The sequence below is a fragment of the Cibotium barometz genome, chromosome 2 (assembly GCF_041138505.1).
Source record: "Cibotium barometz isolate CiBa-2024 chromosome 2, ASM4113850v1, whole genome shotgun sequence".
NCBI lineage: Eukaryota > Viridiplantae > Streptophyta > Polypodiopsida > Cyatheales > Cibotiaceae > Cibotium > Cibotium barometz.
In genome coordinates, this window is record NC_141047.1 from 36157432 (window position 1) to 36174485 (window position 17054).

General features: G+C 40.3%; 1 protein-coding gene across 2 annotated transcripts; it reads left to right on the top strand.

Moving 5' to 3' along the window:
* Positions 1-1109: 1109 nt before the first annotated feature.
* On the top strand, positions 1110-6108 carry LOC147640999 (putative metal-nicotianamine transporter YSL6). Of its 2 annotated transcripts, none has more exons than XM_086817114.1 (8): positions 1110-1319; positions 2826-3294; positions 3456-3634; positions 3731-3828; positions 4196-4333; positions 4412-4601; positions 4746-4869; positions 4950-6108. In XM_086817114.1, the coding sequence occupies exons 2-8, from the start codon at positions 2865-2867 to the stop codon at positions 5900-5902; spliced, it is 2112 nt and encodes a 703-aa protein (XP_086673240.1). In that variant the 5' UTR covers positions 1110-1319; positions 2826-2864; the 3' UTR covers positions 5903-6108. The 2 variants fall into 2 exon arrangements, with proteins under 2 accessions (XP_086673240.1, XP_086673248.1); XM_086817122.1 differs by lacking the exon at positions 1110-1319 and adding an exon at positions 1382-1401.
* The last annotated feature ends 10946 nt before the right edge of the window (positions 6109-17054 follow it).

Genomic DNA, 17054 nt, shown 5'->3' on the forward strand with positions numbered 1-17054 from the left:
TTCTTTTCACCAAAACGAAGCGTCTTTCGCAGACAGCTTCAACGCAAAAAAAAAATGTCTTTCGCACAGTTTCAACGTTTCACTAGGCGACTTTCTCTCTACCAAACGAAAATGCCTCGTAGACAAGCTTCAACGCAGAGAAAAAAACGAGATCTTACCTGCAATTCGCTTGTTGTGTGTGACGGGGAGAGAGAGAGAGAGAGAGAGAGAGAGAGAGAGAGAGAATTCTTCCCTTCAATTCAGTCTTGGCCGCCTCCCTCCACACTCACACGCGGACCCTGACGACCCAATCGAACCGACGCTCTGATACCAGTGTTAGATATCCGTAACGCCGCTACTACGGGCGTTACCACAGGAGGGGACGGCCACCACTGGCTCACCACCCAGCCATAGAGGAAGAATGAGGATTGCCCCTCATCCCCCAGGCTATATAGTGTGTGGCCTGCCGTCCACACTAGCCTGACCGCCCATGACTCCGCATGGGCGTCCTCTCCCACTGAACCCCGGACATGGCCATCCGGTCTGCCGGTCGGTCAATCACAGGCGTTACAGCCTACGTGACAAAAAGATATTTATATTTATAAGATGAAAGCTACCATTACAAAAGAGCTCTTTGTGCACCTACCATAACTCCCAATCATTGTTAAGCAAATTACAAATTTGCTCCCATCTCTCTTTAGATCCAAGTCTTAGGGATATTAGCACATACTAGGGCATTCTAACAAATTCTGATATGTGGCAGGTTTACATCGGGAGAGATAGGTTTGCGTTAGCTTTAGAGATGATTCAAAATTTGAAGAACCCTTCCTCACAAATTTCGAGTTGTAGTAATATTTGTAATGAAAGGAAGAAGAACATGGGAAGAGATAGGTTTGCTTAAGCTTAGAGCTGATTCATATTTTGAAAAAACCCTCCTCTAAAATTTAATTTCAAGTTGTTGATTCAAAATTTGAAAAAACCCTCCTCTAAAATTTAATTTCAAGTTGTAGTTATATTTGTAATGAAAGTAAACAGAAAATGCTGGTTCAGAATTATAATTTCCTTCTTCATCAAAGGCCTGCAAGCTGCCCATTTAATTTTACTTAATCTTCCTTACGGGAGCTTCGACCGACGAAATCATTATTCCGTCCAAATTCCCGTCGCCGCCCAACAACGGTTTTCCTTGTGGTATCCGCCGACCCCAAATCCTATGCTTATTACCGTCGGAACGCCCATCGAGCCTGTCGGCTGGTGATCTTGGCGGCTATTTGAGACCCCTCGCGCCTCAACCCTTTGACTTCAAGGTGCATTCTGTATCGTTTCCTCGCCTGTTCCATCAGGTAAAACCTCAAAATTCCAGCAAACTTACTGCTAAATCTCCCAGGTTCTCCTCTTACCACAAAGAGCACAGATATACATTGGGTGTTCAAAGCTTTCTTCCTCCATGCATTTCTAACAGTTACATGATAGCCTGGAGAGCACAGATTTTGATTTCTTAATTCTAAAACAAATCAAAGGGTTTTTGAGTAATGGGTTCTTGAACTTTCGAATTTTCCTGTTTTGCAATACGAACGGTTTATTGCACTTAAAAACAAACGGGTTCTTGAAAAAGCTTTTTTAGTTCTGCGGTTCTGGGACTTAGGGGCACTAATTCGTTTTCTAAACCATGGGCTTTGAGCCACTGCTTTCTTCTTCAAGCATTACTTTCTAGCACAGATCATAGGTTTTTCATACTGTGCAGACATCTCATTGTTCTCTTGGTCTCTATTTCTGGTTCAGTTTTATGGGTTTTGAGATGATGCGTTCTCAGAAACTCTATTTCTCTTAAGTCTCAACTCAGAGGATCTAGTAACGATAATGGATCTGACTTTCCATTTAAGCAGAAAACTGGCTTCTCTCTTCTGACATGGCTGTTTGAGAGGATGAGCTCTTAAAGCTCTGTTTGAGATGGTGGGTTGTTTAAATTCTATCTTATGGGGTTTTGAGATGATGGGTTCTTTAAGTTGTATTTTATGGGGTTTTGAGATAATGGCTTTCTAAGATAATGGGTTTTTGAAGCACTATTGTCGAGAGTTAAACATGGTTTATTTTTCCTGGTTGAGTAAAATTTACTAATAGTTAACCATTCCAGCACCCGCAGGCACTTTCTCCCCATCTGCCATGGCCGCACCTAGCCACACATCAACCGGTTTGAACCCCTAACTTCCCAGTCAAGAGGCACAAACACGTGCCGCTGGGCTACAAACCTGTTGGCAAGTTGTTAATCATGGTTATGGGTCATATGATATTGAAAAAATTCTACCTTTGTAAAGTATAAATTATAGGTGTTGGGGTTTGAAATTGTGCTCCCTCCTCGGCAGCATGGTACGATAGCAAGACCCAGCTGACAAATGGGTCTGAGTTTTATTCCTATCTGTACACAAAACGTTGGAGATTTGAGATAAGGGGTTGGTTTCGAGTGAAAACCATCATGGAAAAGGGGCAAATGCATGGGTTTCTTAAAGATATGGGGTGATTAGGTCTCTGATATCTGAATTGCATGCACGGCTTTCAGAAATGATAATGGGTTCTAGCTGCTCTATTATCTAGAATTGCTCATGGACATTTGAGATGATGGGTTTTCTAGCCACTGCGCTATTATCTAGGATTGATCATGGGAATTTCAGATAATGGGTTGGGGCTAGAAATCTTATTAGAATTAATGTGTAAACAAAATGATGGAGATTTGAGATAATTGATTGGTTTAGAGAAAAAGTTATCACGAATGTTTCTTTTAAAGGGGGGCAAATGCATGGGGCTCTTTAAAGATATGGGGTCTTTAAGTCTCTTATAACCTATGCATGCAGAGAACGCCATAAGTCTACAGATCTGTTTGCAAAGAAGAGATGGGTGTGGAGGTGGTGGATGGTACCCACACAAAGGATGTGCATGATTTCCCGCAGCTTCCTATAGCGACAGAAGATTATCAGGAGCCAGAGATGAATGGTGGTTCTTTCAAGAAAGAGAAGGAATTTTCAGTGGAGGACCTCTTTGCATCGACAGAGGTTCCCCCATGGTGGGCGCAGATAACCGTCCGTGGAGTCATAGTGAGCATTGTTCTTGGAGTCCTCTTCTCTGTCATTACCCTTAAACTCAGCTTAACCACCGGGGTCATCCCATCCCTCAACATCTCAGCTGGACTCCTCGGCTTCTTCTTCTTAAAGTCGTACACAAAGTTGCTGTCCAAGTTGGGCATTTCCCACACGCCTTTCACCCGACAGGAGAACACAGTCATCCAGACCTGCGTCGTTGCCTGCTATGGCCTTGCTTTCAGCGGTAAGCTCTGTGTTCTTGCTTGGTGCAAGGCGGTCTTTTAAATATGGCAAGTTTCACAGGGGGACTTCGTGTTTAGAAGATTCTTCTCTGCTCAATAATGTACTTTTGTTGAACCATTTTAATTGCACATGATGGACTCAATCTTGTCTCAATATTTTTAGGAGGCTTTGGCTCATACCTGACTGGCATGGATTCAAAAACTTACAATTTGATTAAAGATAAGAGTGGCAGTAGCCATGACAGCACGGCAGACATCAAAAATCCCCATTTGGGTTGGATTATCCCATACATGTTTGCAGTCGGATTTCTTGGTCTTCTTGCTGTTGTTCCTCTTCGCAAAGTAAGCGTCTCTATCACAGGCTCTAATAATTGAGTGCAAGCATACATGTGAATGCAGATTCTTATGGAAAATCACGAGTGTTTCGTGCATGCACAGATTATGATCATTGACTACAAGTTGACGTATCCAAGTGGTACGGCAACAGCAGTGCTGATCAACAGTTTCCACACTCCTCATGGTTCCAGAGAAGCCATGTAAGTAACTTTTCACGCTCAACATGTCCTTTGTTGGTAAGGTTTGTAGTTGCATCTCTTTGTTGGTTTGCCTCTATGTCGTGACTTCTCCAAAGGCAATGTGTGTGCATGTATTGGCACGTGTGTCTGTGGGAAGTTAAGGGACAGGGCAACAAAAGGACTAGGAATTCTTATCTTTTTATTATCTGTTTTATTGGTTTACAACTACCTCAAGCAGAAAAGACGTGCGAGAGTGTGTGCATGTTTTTTTTTTTTTTTGGAGGGGGGGGAGTGTGGGGGGTTACATGTGCGCGTGTGCATGTATCCATGAAGTTGAGGAGGCAAATTTACAGCTCTTTCGCATTGTTTTATTTGTTGTCTTTTGCAGGAAGCAGATAACCTGTTTGGGAAAGTATTTTACTTTCAGTTTCCTCTTCAGTTTCTTCAAGTGGTTTTTCAGTGGCCTTCAAGATAGCTGCGGGTTTGACACCTTTCCTACCTTGGGATTCAAGGCCTTTGAAAACAGGTAAGTCTTATCTCATTCTAATCGTCAAGGAAGAAGAAGGCAGCTCATCGCTAATCACATTGTTGTGTGGCTCGCCAGATTCTATTTTGACTTCAGCATGACATATGTTGGAGCAGGCATGATATGCCCTCATCTAATCAATGTCTCATTGCTACTTGGAGGCATTCTTTCGTGGGGCGTTATGTGGCCACTCATACAAAAAAAAGCGGGCGATTGGTATCCAGCTGATGCAACTGGAACAAATCTGCAAGGCCTTTATGGCTACAAGGTATATATGCATATGCCATGTGAAGCATCATCTTTCAACAATTATACTATATAGTTTTAGCTTAATTTGGCACAAGTCAAAAGCGTAGCATAGCTCAATGTTGTGGGCAGCTTCTTATTCTGTCCCACATGCTTTTGGTATCAGGTGTTCGTGGCAATCGCCCTTATTTTGGGAGACGGTCTTTACAATTTTGTTAAGATAACTTCTTTTATAACGTGGTCGTTGTATCGAAACCGTCATAAAGGGCTTCCGATTAAGGATCAGGACGGTAATGTGTCTCTCTTCATGCATGACTAGTCATCCGAGATTGGTGTTTTTCCTTCTTATCACCATTTTACCATTTTGCAGTGATGGAACAGCTTCCACATGATGAGCAGAGAAGGAACACCTTGTTCATGAAGGATAGAATACCTTTCAAAGTGGCAGCCGGATGCTACGTAGTGCTGGCAGCAATCTCCACAGGTGTCATTCCAGTAATTTTCCACCAAATGAAGTGGTATTATGTCTTCCTGAGCTATTGCTTGGCACCTGTCCTCGGCTTTTGCAATGCCTATGGCTGCGGCCTCACCGATTGGAGCTTGGCCTCGACTTACGGCAAGCTGGGCCTGTTTATCTTCTCTGCGTGGGCGGGAGCGCATGGTGGTGTGATAGTCGGGCTTGTGTCATGTGGGGTCATGATGATTGTGGTGGCGTGCTCGGCGGATTTGATGCAGGACTTCAAGACAGGTTATTTGACGCTGTCTTCACCCAGGTCCATGTTTGCAAGCCAGATACTAGGAACTGTCATGGGATGCATCATTGCGCCTTCAACATTCTGGCTGTTTTGGAAAGCGTTTGATGTGGGAAATCCAAATGGAGAGTATCAGGCCCCTTACGCTACTATATACAGAGAGATGGCTATCATCGGAGTGCAAGGCTTTGGAGCCCTCCCCAAACACTGCCTGGATCTTTGCTACGGCTTCTTCTGTATAGCCATAGTTGTCAACTTCCTCAGAGATAAGCCGCTGGCCAGGTGGGCGCCTTACATACCCATCCCGATGGCCATGGCCATACCTTTTTACCTTGGCCCCTACTTCGCGATCGACATGTTCGTGGGCACTGTTATTGTTTTTGTGTGGCAAAGGATGAACATAAAGAAATCGAATTTGCTGGTTCCAGCAGTAGCTTCGGGCTTGATTTGTGGTGATGGCGTATGGACACTGGTCTCGGCCGTGCTTGCCATAGCAAAGAAGCAGGCGCCCATCTGCATGTACTTTCTGCCCAGCAAAGTGGTTGGCAGCTTGAACTTACCACCTTACTAGTCACAATTTGGGAAAACTAGGATTATAAATTTTTCCTAATTGGGTTTATGATAATGTTCCTAGTTTCCATGATCTGCATTGTACCAAGAAGTCTTGTACAGAAGCCTCCCCAACCCCCTACCTATTGATGCTTTTGAAAACTTCCATTTTTATAAATATTGCTTCATGTTTTTGATGTAAACATCTTTCATGGTTTAAAAGACCAACCTTTAATTTATTTTAGTAATTTCAGGTAAAAAAACATGAATCAAACTGCAAATTGTGTTGGAGAGAAGTAAAGCTAAGCGGCGGCGTTAGTTTTTTTTGTTTTTTTTGTTTTTTTTGTTTTGGATGGCTTTCTTACGAGGTGTACTCGAGAACTAATATATATTTAGCATGACAAAGTTAAACATGAAAACACCTAATGAAAAGTTTGTTGTTCATATCAAAGGAATAGGCTTCATATTAATGTAAAAATGCATGTTGATTAGGTTGTCTAGAGGCTCTTGTTTGTTTACAATTTAGTTTGAGGACAAGCTAGACTTCTTGTGCTTTTTGCTTTTTGATTTCTTGTTGATATTTTTGTTGACATGTACTTCCACTCTCTAAGGAACCTTTTTAAGTTCCTTAAATATGAGCACCTCTTCAAATTCCTTAAAAAAGGAATTTAAGAGGGTGTATGAAAGATTTCTTGTTGACGTACACCTTCGAGAGTTGACATACACCTTCGAGAGAGTGATAGATTTCTTGTTGACATTTTTGTGGACACTTTGCTTTACACACATCTTTACAGCTTGTTTGGCTTTCCACTTCCACTCTCTAATAAGGCACCTTTGTAAATTCCTTAAAATGTGGACACCTTTTTAAATTCCTTGAAAAGGAATTTAAGAGTGTGATGATAGATTTCTTGTTGACATTTTTGTTGACATGTTGCATCACACACATGTTTACAACTTCTTTGGCTTTCCACTTCCACTCTCTAAGGCACCTCTTTAAATACCTTAATAAATATGGTCACATTTTGTCACTTTCTGAGCCACTAGGGTGGAAGTCATTAGTGTAGAGAAGGTGCTTTTAAGGGTTAGGACTATGATTGCCCAACTTGGATTCCCACCCTCCACCCCCCCCCCCCACCACCACCACCACAAAAAATAAAAAGAAACAAAAAAACAATCACATGCAAAAAAATAAAATAAAAAACGCCCAAACAACAAGCACACATGTTAAAAAAAAACCCTCACAATTTTTTTTGGCAAACTTTCAATTGAACTTCAATCCTTTTGCATTGGTGCCTGAGTAACCCGCCGAAGAATGTTTGGGCTGTGCATGGAACTACATATATTTGAGCACAATCATCCCATTTATTGGTATCATCTTGACATGTTGTATATTTCTAGAGAGAGCCATGAGCTATTGTCAAATAATCTGCAATTGATTTGTTTTACAAGTCATTATAGAGCCAACTCTTTTGTAGGTGTGCTATAACAAATCTAAGTAAATAAGCCATGCAAAATAATAATAATAATAATGCAAAAGGGTTACCCCTTATTACTTTGATATTCACTCCATTTGACTCTTATGAGAGTAACCATTATTGATTATTAAGAGCACACCATTTATTTTCCTTCAACAAAGAGTTTCTTAAAAGAGAGGCAGCTATTATATTAACTATTAAATGCAGAAGTTTCGTAAGGGTCAAAGGCCACATCTTCATTAATATCAAAGCTTGTTTCTTAGATTAAGTGAGATATATATATATTTTTTGCCAATTTTTATTGGGAGAACGTCATATAGTTAGGATGCCCATTGGATTCAAACACAAAACCATAGTCTAAAGGGGTTATTCACCTTTTGGCCAAACATTGACAAATGGACAGTGAGGATTCAACCAAAAGTAGCACGTTCACACGAGATGTGAGGCCGGCTGGGGCTACGGACGAGGATTTCAACCAAAAGTCACACGTTCACACTAGATGTAAGGCCGGCCCAGCCGGCCTCTTATGGCCGGCTTAGGAGCACGACAGCCCATCATGTGATATACTATATTACTAGCATAGTAGCATGCAATCCATATGATATCATAAAAACAGTATGATATTACTATGCTAGTAGCATGTGATACTATGCTACTAGCCTCTTAGCCTGCAATCCATATGATGATATGATTAAAAAAAAGTATTTTTTTAATGAATCCTTCCAAATTCTAGACTTTGTAAACCAATTTGTGGCTTGCCAACTTTCCCAAGTCTTCAACACGTGATTTATCGTCCTTTTTTCCCATCACCATGCCACCCAAGCTTGAAATTCATTCCTTACAATAAGGGCTGATTAAAATCACAGCCAGTTTTTCTTAATTCTGGCTAGTACAAATATGCTAGAATGTCTTTTTTTTTTCGAGCACTGGTCGTCATGCCCATTTTTGGGCATTTCACTCCACCCACAAGTTTTTTCGAGGGCCCCCAAACATCAATGATGAAAAAGCTTTCGTATTTTGTGGGAATTCCATCATTTTGGAAGGAGACTTTGCCCCTCAATAGTCAGTCCTTATGCCACCTAGAGTTCCCACTAGCCAAATAATGTGTATCCTTCATAATTTCTATGGTAGGCGCCATCAATCATAGGGCATGGCTATATGATGCAAACCTTTTCATATGTGTAGCCAACTAATGTGTATCCTTCCAAAATTTCTATGGTAGGTGTCATCACTCATAGGGCATGCCTACGTGATGCCCACCTTTTCAAAAGGATACAAAAGGATTGTGGGCTTTAATTTCTATAGTAGCGTCATCACTCATAGGGCATGCCATCAGCCACCCCAATAATTGCTTGCAAGATATTTCATTGTTTATTGCTACCTTGACATTAGTTTGTGCTTTGAAATAAAAAAATGAGTGTGACCACAAACAAAATCACAAGCTTGACAAAAAAAAGGTCATTGGCTAGTGTACGGTTTGACTACAAGAACAATCATGAACTTGACATGAACATGTGATTGGTTTGTGCAACTGCCCATATTATTCTATTCCCTTCATATCCTCTCCTTAATGCCTACATCCTTACCAAGGTAAATATGATTTTGAATATCTTCCATGATTTGGATATCCATATGTTTTTTTCATGAATTTGAAGAGAGGAGGAGAGAAGATGTGCAAACTAATCCACAAGGACTTAAGTTAAATTCACTTGTTTTAAAATTTAATATTTTGCAATTAAACAAAATTCACTTGTTTTAAAATTTCATATTTTGCAATTAAACAAATCTTCATCTTTTGCTTAGCAATGCTTGGAAATTAGAATACCACTAAGGCCTTCCTTTACAAAGACCAGTGGGCAACCCGTGCTTCGCACGTCTTTTGAGACTCCAAATTCAAATTCTACCCAAATCTCCTCAAGCCTCTTCCTCTCCTTCCTAAACCTCCAAATTCTTGCCATGTGGCAGCTTTGTGAAACTCTTCCTTGAGATAATATAGAGAAGATCCTTAAGATAATATAGAGATGGGCCAAAAGAAGATATCTTTTCTACAGCCACTTGTGATTTTCTTGCATCTCAATGAAGTCTCCATCACAACCCCCAACGCTTGGTTTTTCTATTTCTATTTTAATTCCTTGATTGATTAAGTACAATACAAACTTAGGACTTATGTGCGAATCTCAAATGAGGATATTTAGATTGTATCAATTCCTATGACCATTCACTAGGATGGCATCACTTTAGATCACAAAAGATCTAGTCACACAAGGAAATCCTCTTGCAAAATATAATTACCCTAATTTTTAGCTTTCGTTTTCTTTCTTGCACTTCCGTTTTTTGCTCATTCCTTTCTTTCTTGGAAAATATCATTGCCCTTTTTTTAACCTTTCGTTTTCTACTCATTTCTTTCTTTCTTGCACTTACCTTGTGTCTAGATTCCAATTTTCTTTCTTTCTTGGACTTACCTCATTTCTTTATTTACCTTATGTCTAGATTCCATTTTTTTATTTCTTGGTCATTTCATGTATGTAAAGCTAAATAATTATAATGAACTTGTCATCTTTTTCATTATGATGTCCCCCATACCACACCATCACAACAACCAAGTAAAATATTTCTTGTCTATCAAGAGCCTCTTGGGCATGGACTTGCCTATGTATTTTTTTATCTCAATGGAATCTACTTCCATACACAAGTATGCGTGTCTTTGTAAAGTTTTAGTCACATATTTAACTTCCTTATTAGTCAAGTACACCATTAATTTTTTGTCAAAACATCTTTTTAACATTGGGATGTGGTTTACTTAAGAAAAGTATGCTAGTTAAGATATTATCTAAACGTTTTCACTCATTAATGTTTTTATTGATTATTTACATTAGCATCAAGTCTCCTAACTTAAAGTACTGAAATACTGAATTTGTTGAGAATCTCAACTTTTGACTTAAACAGAATACTATATCCATAAGATCACTTAGATAATTTCACGTCCTACCACAAAAAAAATGTGGTCAAACAAAAAAAAAGCCCACTTTGCAAACCATTTTCTTTGTTTACATCCCACCACAAAAAAAAAGAGCTCACACAAGAAAAAAGTCCACTTGCTTACCTTGGTACTTTAAGCTTTCATTTTCAACCTTTTCCCATCTCCCATGAGCCCACTTTGCTTCTAGGTTTAAACACCCATTTCATTTCTTCTAATGTAAATCCATGTGTCTTATAAACACAATGCTATATTTTTCATTTTTATGACCTCCTTATTAAGACTCTCTCTCTCTCTCTCTCTCTCTCTCTCTCTCTCTCTCTCTCTCTCTCTCTCTCTCTCTCTCTCACACACACACACACACACACACACACACACACACACACGCACGCACGCACGCACGCACGCACGCATGCATGCACGCACGCGCACACACACACACACATGCGTGAGTGCGTGCACGCATGCACGCACGCACACACAAGACAATCATGGGACACATATCAATATCACTACTAAAAGGTTTTGATTGATACTGCAATAGGTTTCAATGAAACATGTATATTGCAAATATTGAACACTACCAATACAGAAACAACTTGCCCAATTATACTTATTGGGCGGTATTATCCCATACATGGCATGGAATATCACTCTCTAGATTTTGAAGTTCAATATTGATGAATATTCATTCAAACATCTATATCCTCTTATATGAGTTATGCTATCTAGCATGCCGAGATATGTATACCTCACATGTTCTTGAAATAAATATGGATACATATATTGGTTGATAAAACACATATTTGTGATAAGAGCCATACATACATGATCAATTTTGAAGATCTAAGTCATGGAGACTAATGTAATTGATACAAGCGACCTGTCAACATCACACCACTGCCTTAAGGGTTCCATGGGCACATACTACTAGACATGTCTTGGCATGCATAACCCAAGTAAATTGTTTCCTTGGAAAACCCCAAAATAAAAGTCTCAATACTATGAACCTTTTGTTCAAACATGGATGAGTACTACACTCACACTAGTCACCATGAATGCTCTACTCCATACCAATGTTCCGTTGGTGTAATTTTTTATGGATGCTTAAGGACCTTAAAATAAAGGGCCAGGACAATTCTACTTGTAACATTGAATGAAGTGTGGATTTGAAAAGAAAATTTTTAAAAACTCATGATTCATTACTTCTCCCTTTTTTTGTTACTGCCATGATTTTACCTAGCACACTCTTTGTTCCACCCTTGACTAGAGTAGGTGGGAGTGGTGAGTCAAGATTCAAACTCATGTCCCATGGCCTAGAGCTCTACCATTGGGCTATTGTCCCCGCCCCTAGGGACTTTTCCCTATTTTAACTAGTTGGAAAAATCTTATAAGAAACATTAACTTCTGGCAGTTTTGATGGTCTAAGAAGATTTGTACAAACATCTATTGCTTGGTACTGTAGTTGGCCAACTACTGAACACATTAACTCGTGATAATTGCCAATCTATGTACTAAATATAAATACTAAAATAATAGTGAATGGAAGTTTCCTTTATAGAAGTGAAAAAACAAATCTCCAATTCTCTAGTACTACCCTAGTAGGCAGCTCCCATGCATCCTCACCTCCATTGAGAGAGATAACAACACTACTCTCTTAGTAAAGCACACTACACTGCCTTGAGCCTAGGAATGATTCTCTAGCCTTCTCCATATTAATGTTGCTTGTCCTTTGGCATGCTTTCCATTCTTACTAGCTAAAATGAAGAGGCTCGTAATGCATACATAAATGAGGCAACCAACAGCTGTCTGATAGAGTATGACATCAAAGTGATCTCCAGCATCATGAAGACTCAACTTCAAACCTGTCTCCATTGGAGTAGCAATAGGCTTGCAGTCTTCAAGGCCAAATCTCCGCAATAATGTCTCAATATACTTTCTCTGACACAAAGCAATACCTCCATCACACTACTTAAATTGTATCCCCAAATAATAATGCAAATGCCCCAAATCTGACATCTCAAAAGAGGCATTCAAATCAGCCTTAAAATCAGCAATATGACTTTCATTTGGTCCTGTGAGCAGCATGTCATCGACATAGAGAGCAATGATTAGATGTACATCATTCACACATTTAACATATAAAGTGCTTTCTGTTGGACTATTCTGAAAACCATGTGCAATCAAATATGCATGTATCTTTTCATACCAAGCTCGTGGAGCTTGCTTTAAACCATATAAAGCCTTTTTCAACCTGCACACTTTGTTTTCCTGCCCTCTTTGAACAAAACCACGAGGCTGCGATACATACACCTCCTCATGCAAATCTCCATTCAAGAACGCAGTCTTTATGTCCAGCTGATGTACATTCCAACCATTATGAGCTGCCAATGCACAAATGCTACGAATGGTAGTCATACGACAAGTGGGAGCAAAGGTCTCATCAAAATCAATGCCCTTTGAGCATAACCCTTTGCAACAAGTCAAGCCTTATAGCGATCAACACTGCCCTCTGGCTTTCGTTTCAACTTAAAAACCCACTTACATCCAATGGCCTTTTTACCAATAGGCAAATCACATATTCACACATACTAGACACAGCCAAAGCATAACAATCTGATGCATAAGAGGCATGCTCAAAACCTGAACGAGTACGACTAGATATAGGTGCATCAATTTTACTATCATGCAAGGTTTGCACCAGCCATTTAGGCATATTTCTAGCCTGCTCATTTTCAGCCCTATCCTCAGAAATTACATCCTGTAAATCTGCATCAGAAATAGGCTGATCTATGATGTCGTTTGAAATCTGCATAGGCTGAATATTTGCCTCATTAGGACTTACATTTGAATTCCCACCTGTAAACAGAGGCAACAATGTATCAAATACATCCCGTGAGCTTACACCTGTCTCTTTGGTACATGATAACAAAGGCTACACAGCATCTTCCACAAAAACAACATCTCGACTAATCAAGATACGCTTTGACTGCGGATGATACAATCTGTAACCCTTGCTCTCAGCACTGTAACCAACAAAAATGCATTTGACAGCCTTATCATCCAATTTTCTGCGTTGTTGCACAGGCACTAAAGCATAGGCCAAGCAACCAAAGACACGCAAGTGACCAATAGAAGACTTCCTACCATGCCAAGCTTCATATGGAGTAATAGACTGCAAAGCCTTAGTGGGACACCTATTGAGTACATATGCAGCACACATGACAGCCTCAAGCCAAAACGCATGTGGCAAAGCTTGGCTCTTGACCATACATTGTGCCATCTCCATAAGTGACCTGTTTTTCCTCTCAGCAACACCATTTTGCTGAGGGGTATACGGCACTGTACATTAGTGTTTTATCCCACGACTAGCCAGAAATGCATCAAACTCTTTAGACAAGTACTCCCCCCCTCGATCAGAACGGAGGGTGCCCACAGTACAATTGGATACATTTTCAACCATAAGAAAAAACTGTTTGAAGCACAAAAACACTTCGGACTTTGCCTTCAGTGGATATACCCATGCATACCTTGAGTAATCATCAATGAAAGTCACGAAGTACAAGTGTTTACCAAATGACGGAGTTTGCATAGGCCCACATACATCACTATGTACAAGTTGCAATTTGCGAGTGGCTAGCACAGAACCATCCTTTGGAAACGTAGAACGCTGCATTTTGCCCAAAATACAGCCTTCACAAACATGTTTCAATGGTGCCTCAAGAGGGGGCAATGAAGCAACCATATCAAATTTCTGCAAACGCAGCAAACTAGCAAAGTTCAGATGACCAAAACGAGCATGCCATAGTTTTGCATCTGAAACTGCCTTTTCATATCAGAAACTGCATTTGCTGAATCTTCCACACACTTGTCATAAGAATTGAGCCTATACAGCCCACGAAACAAGGTGCCAGATGCAATAATCGTATCACCAGAAGTCAAATCATGAACAGTACATCTGTCATCCATAAATTTGACTACAAGTCCAAGTCTAGCAAGTGCAGAGACAGACAATAGATTCTTCTTTATCCCTGGCACATACAAAGCATCTGAAAGTGTGAAAGTGCTACCATTTGCAGCAGTAAGCATAATTTTACCAATGCCCTTCTCACTGGGTAAGAAGCATTATTGGCACATGTGACAGTATTCCCATTAGAGACAGCCTCAAGAGAAGTGAACATATCACGATGCGAGGTAATGTGCTTTGTAGCACCACTGTCAAAATACCATACATTAGAGTCAACAGAAACTGCCAAACATGCATCATGTACAGATGGGTCATACTGGCAATACACGCTAAATGCCCATTCTGTATCCTGCACAACATTTGCAGAATCTGCATTTGTAGAAGCATCCGCTATTGTGGCTGCATTTGACTCTTTCTTCTTTGCCTCTTTAGCCTTTAGCTTAGGGCAATTCTTAATGACATGATCATTTGCCTTACAATAGTTGCACCTGATCTTTTTCTTGCCTTTATCAAGAGCCTTCTCAGACTTATTGTTGCTACTTGTGGAAGGAGAAGAAGTTACAGACCTACTAATAGGAGAAGAAACAGTGGAAGGGGCTGCCTTACCACTTCTTCTCTACTGTTGGGCAGCAATAAATGCTTGATCAACTGCACGCTGCCTGGCCCTGTTTTGCCTGGATTGCGCTTCTTGCAAGAGCTTGTTGACTAAAGTATCATACTTGACAGCATCAGGTCTGTCCTCAGCAAGAAGTCTCCACGTGGAAGCAAAAGTCTGATATGTCTCAGGTAAAGCATTAAGAACAGTCTGCACAAGAGAATGATCAGGAATAATCTCACCTGCAGAAATCAACTGTTCTTTGAGATCTTTAATCTCAGCAACATTCATGTCATCATCTTCCTGCACAATCTTCAATTCTAGCTCTTTACGCAGGTAAGAAATTTTTGCCTCGTTACGACCTGCATACAAACCAGCTAGAATATCCCAAGCCTGTTTTGCTATTTTAGCTGAACGAATATGTGGGGTGATGTTACGTTTGACAGAAAGTGCAATCAAGGCATGAGCCTGCGCATCTTTACCATCCCAACGCTTGTTCAGCAGTGGGTAAAACAGCAGCAACAGTAGAGCTGCTAGAACCTGCAACATCCTCAACAGATCCTACATCCACAGAACCTGGACGTACATCCATACCCTGCACAATGTTCCACACTCCTTTTGCAACCAAAACATGCTGCATCATGTATGTCCAAAGTGGGTAGTTGCTGTCTCCATCCAGTTTGTCATCAGCAGACAACATGCGAAATACATCATTGCTGTTATCAGCCATGGCCACTGACTGAAACTGATGCAAAAGCTGCCTGTAATGAAGCAAAGACTGAACAGAAAACAACTCGTGCTATGTAGCACAGTCCACAATAGAATACGTATGCCTGTTTTGTAGAAAACTGCACTGTCAAAATTTCTGCACAAAATGACGAAAACACCTGTGCAGAACTTGAAATGCAAAAACGGAGCCCGAAACGACCTCAAATGCGATTTCTGACAATGCACAGCCCTATGGGCTGATTTGCAGAGTATAGGGACCTGCAAGCGCTCATGAAAGCTCACCTCAATCAGAGAACGTGAGTCAGAGGGCGCTGGCAGTGTAGCCCTGGGAGCCGATGCCTACTCTGATACCAATTGTTGGAATTAGGGTTGCAGGAAAGCACACAAAGCTTGAATAAGAAGAAGCAAGAATGCACACAACACAAAGTGTTAGATTGTGTCAATGTACAAAAGATAAGTTAGCCCTAGAAGGATGGGCGTATATACAAGCCAGGGAAAAAAACCTCCTAAAGAGGGAAAAAGTGCCCCGGCGGTCCTAAGTGTGTTCACACACATCACTGCCTATATATATATGACAACAGTTAAGGCCCAAAGTGGAGTGTACGTTCATAGCTCATGTAAGCTATTCTTGAATATATAAAAATACACTTGTTTTAGGAGAGCCCCATCAAACAAGTGAGGGAGATTCAACCCATTGTGGCGCCGTGCATCTCTCTCTCTCTCTTTTACTATGTATTTGTTATTGATGAAAGCTATATAGTATTTTATGCTATGTTCCATGCTTAGTCTATGTGTTTAATCTTGTAAAGAAAGAGAATGATGGTGATGGCAATCATTAGCTTGTAAAAGGTTGTCACCATCTTGATAGACCTCCTTACACAACAGTGTTACCCAAGTTCCCGGGGCCTCCACCTTGATAGACCTGTAGGTGTAGCACGTGAATTCAAAAGGATGGGTTTTAATATAAATCTCACTTACAGTTTTAAAAAGAAAGGAGGGGTATTACAATTGTGCCTGGAAAAAATAAAATAAGGAGTGTTTTTATTCACAAAACTTCAGAAGTAGGGTACTATTCTAGTGGTATGATATAATTTTGTTGGGGTCTAGGTAGAGGGTTCAAATCTAGTAGTGTTTTTTGGCCCCACACTTTAAAGTTCTTTTTTTGCTCCACACTCTATTTAACGTTTTTTAAATTTGAAGTGAAGTGTTTTAAATTAGTTGCTGTAAAAGAGAGAAGCAATAAAGAAATATCTCACGTAATGATGCTCTCTCTTTACTACTCCCTCCTTCCTTTTGGACGCCGCTTCCCCCTTTCTCTATCTTTGTGCAGCTTAATAAAGCTGGCTAACTAAGCTTAATAAAGCTCCTTAGTTTAGGTTTTTACATTATTGGCCAAGGTTAATAAAGATCCTCTTAGTTTAGGTTTTCTAA

Coding starts and splice junctions, on each gene's coding strand:
- LOC147640999 (XM_086817114.1), top strand. CDS start 2,865: ATGGGTGTGGAGGTGGTGGATGGTACCCACACAAAGGATGTGCATGAT. Junction 4,334..4,411: donor TTCAAGGCCTTTGAAAACAG/GTAAGTCTTATC, acceptor GTGGCTCGCCAG/ATTCTATTTTGACTTCAGCA. Junction 4,870..4,949: donor TCCGATTAAGGATCAGGACG/GTAATGTGTCTC, acceptor ACCATTTTGCAG/TGATGGAACAGCTTCCACAT.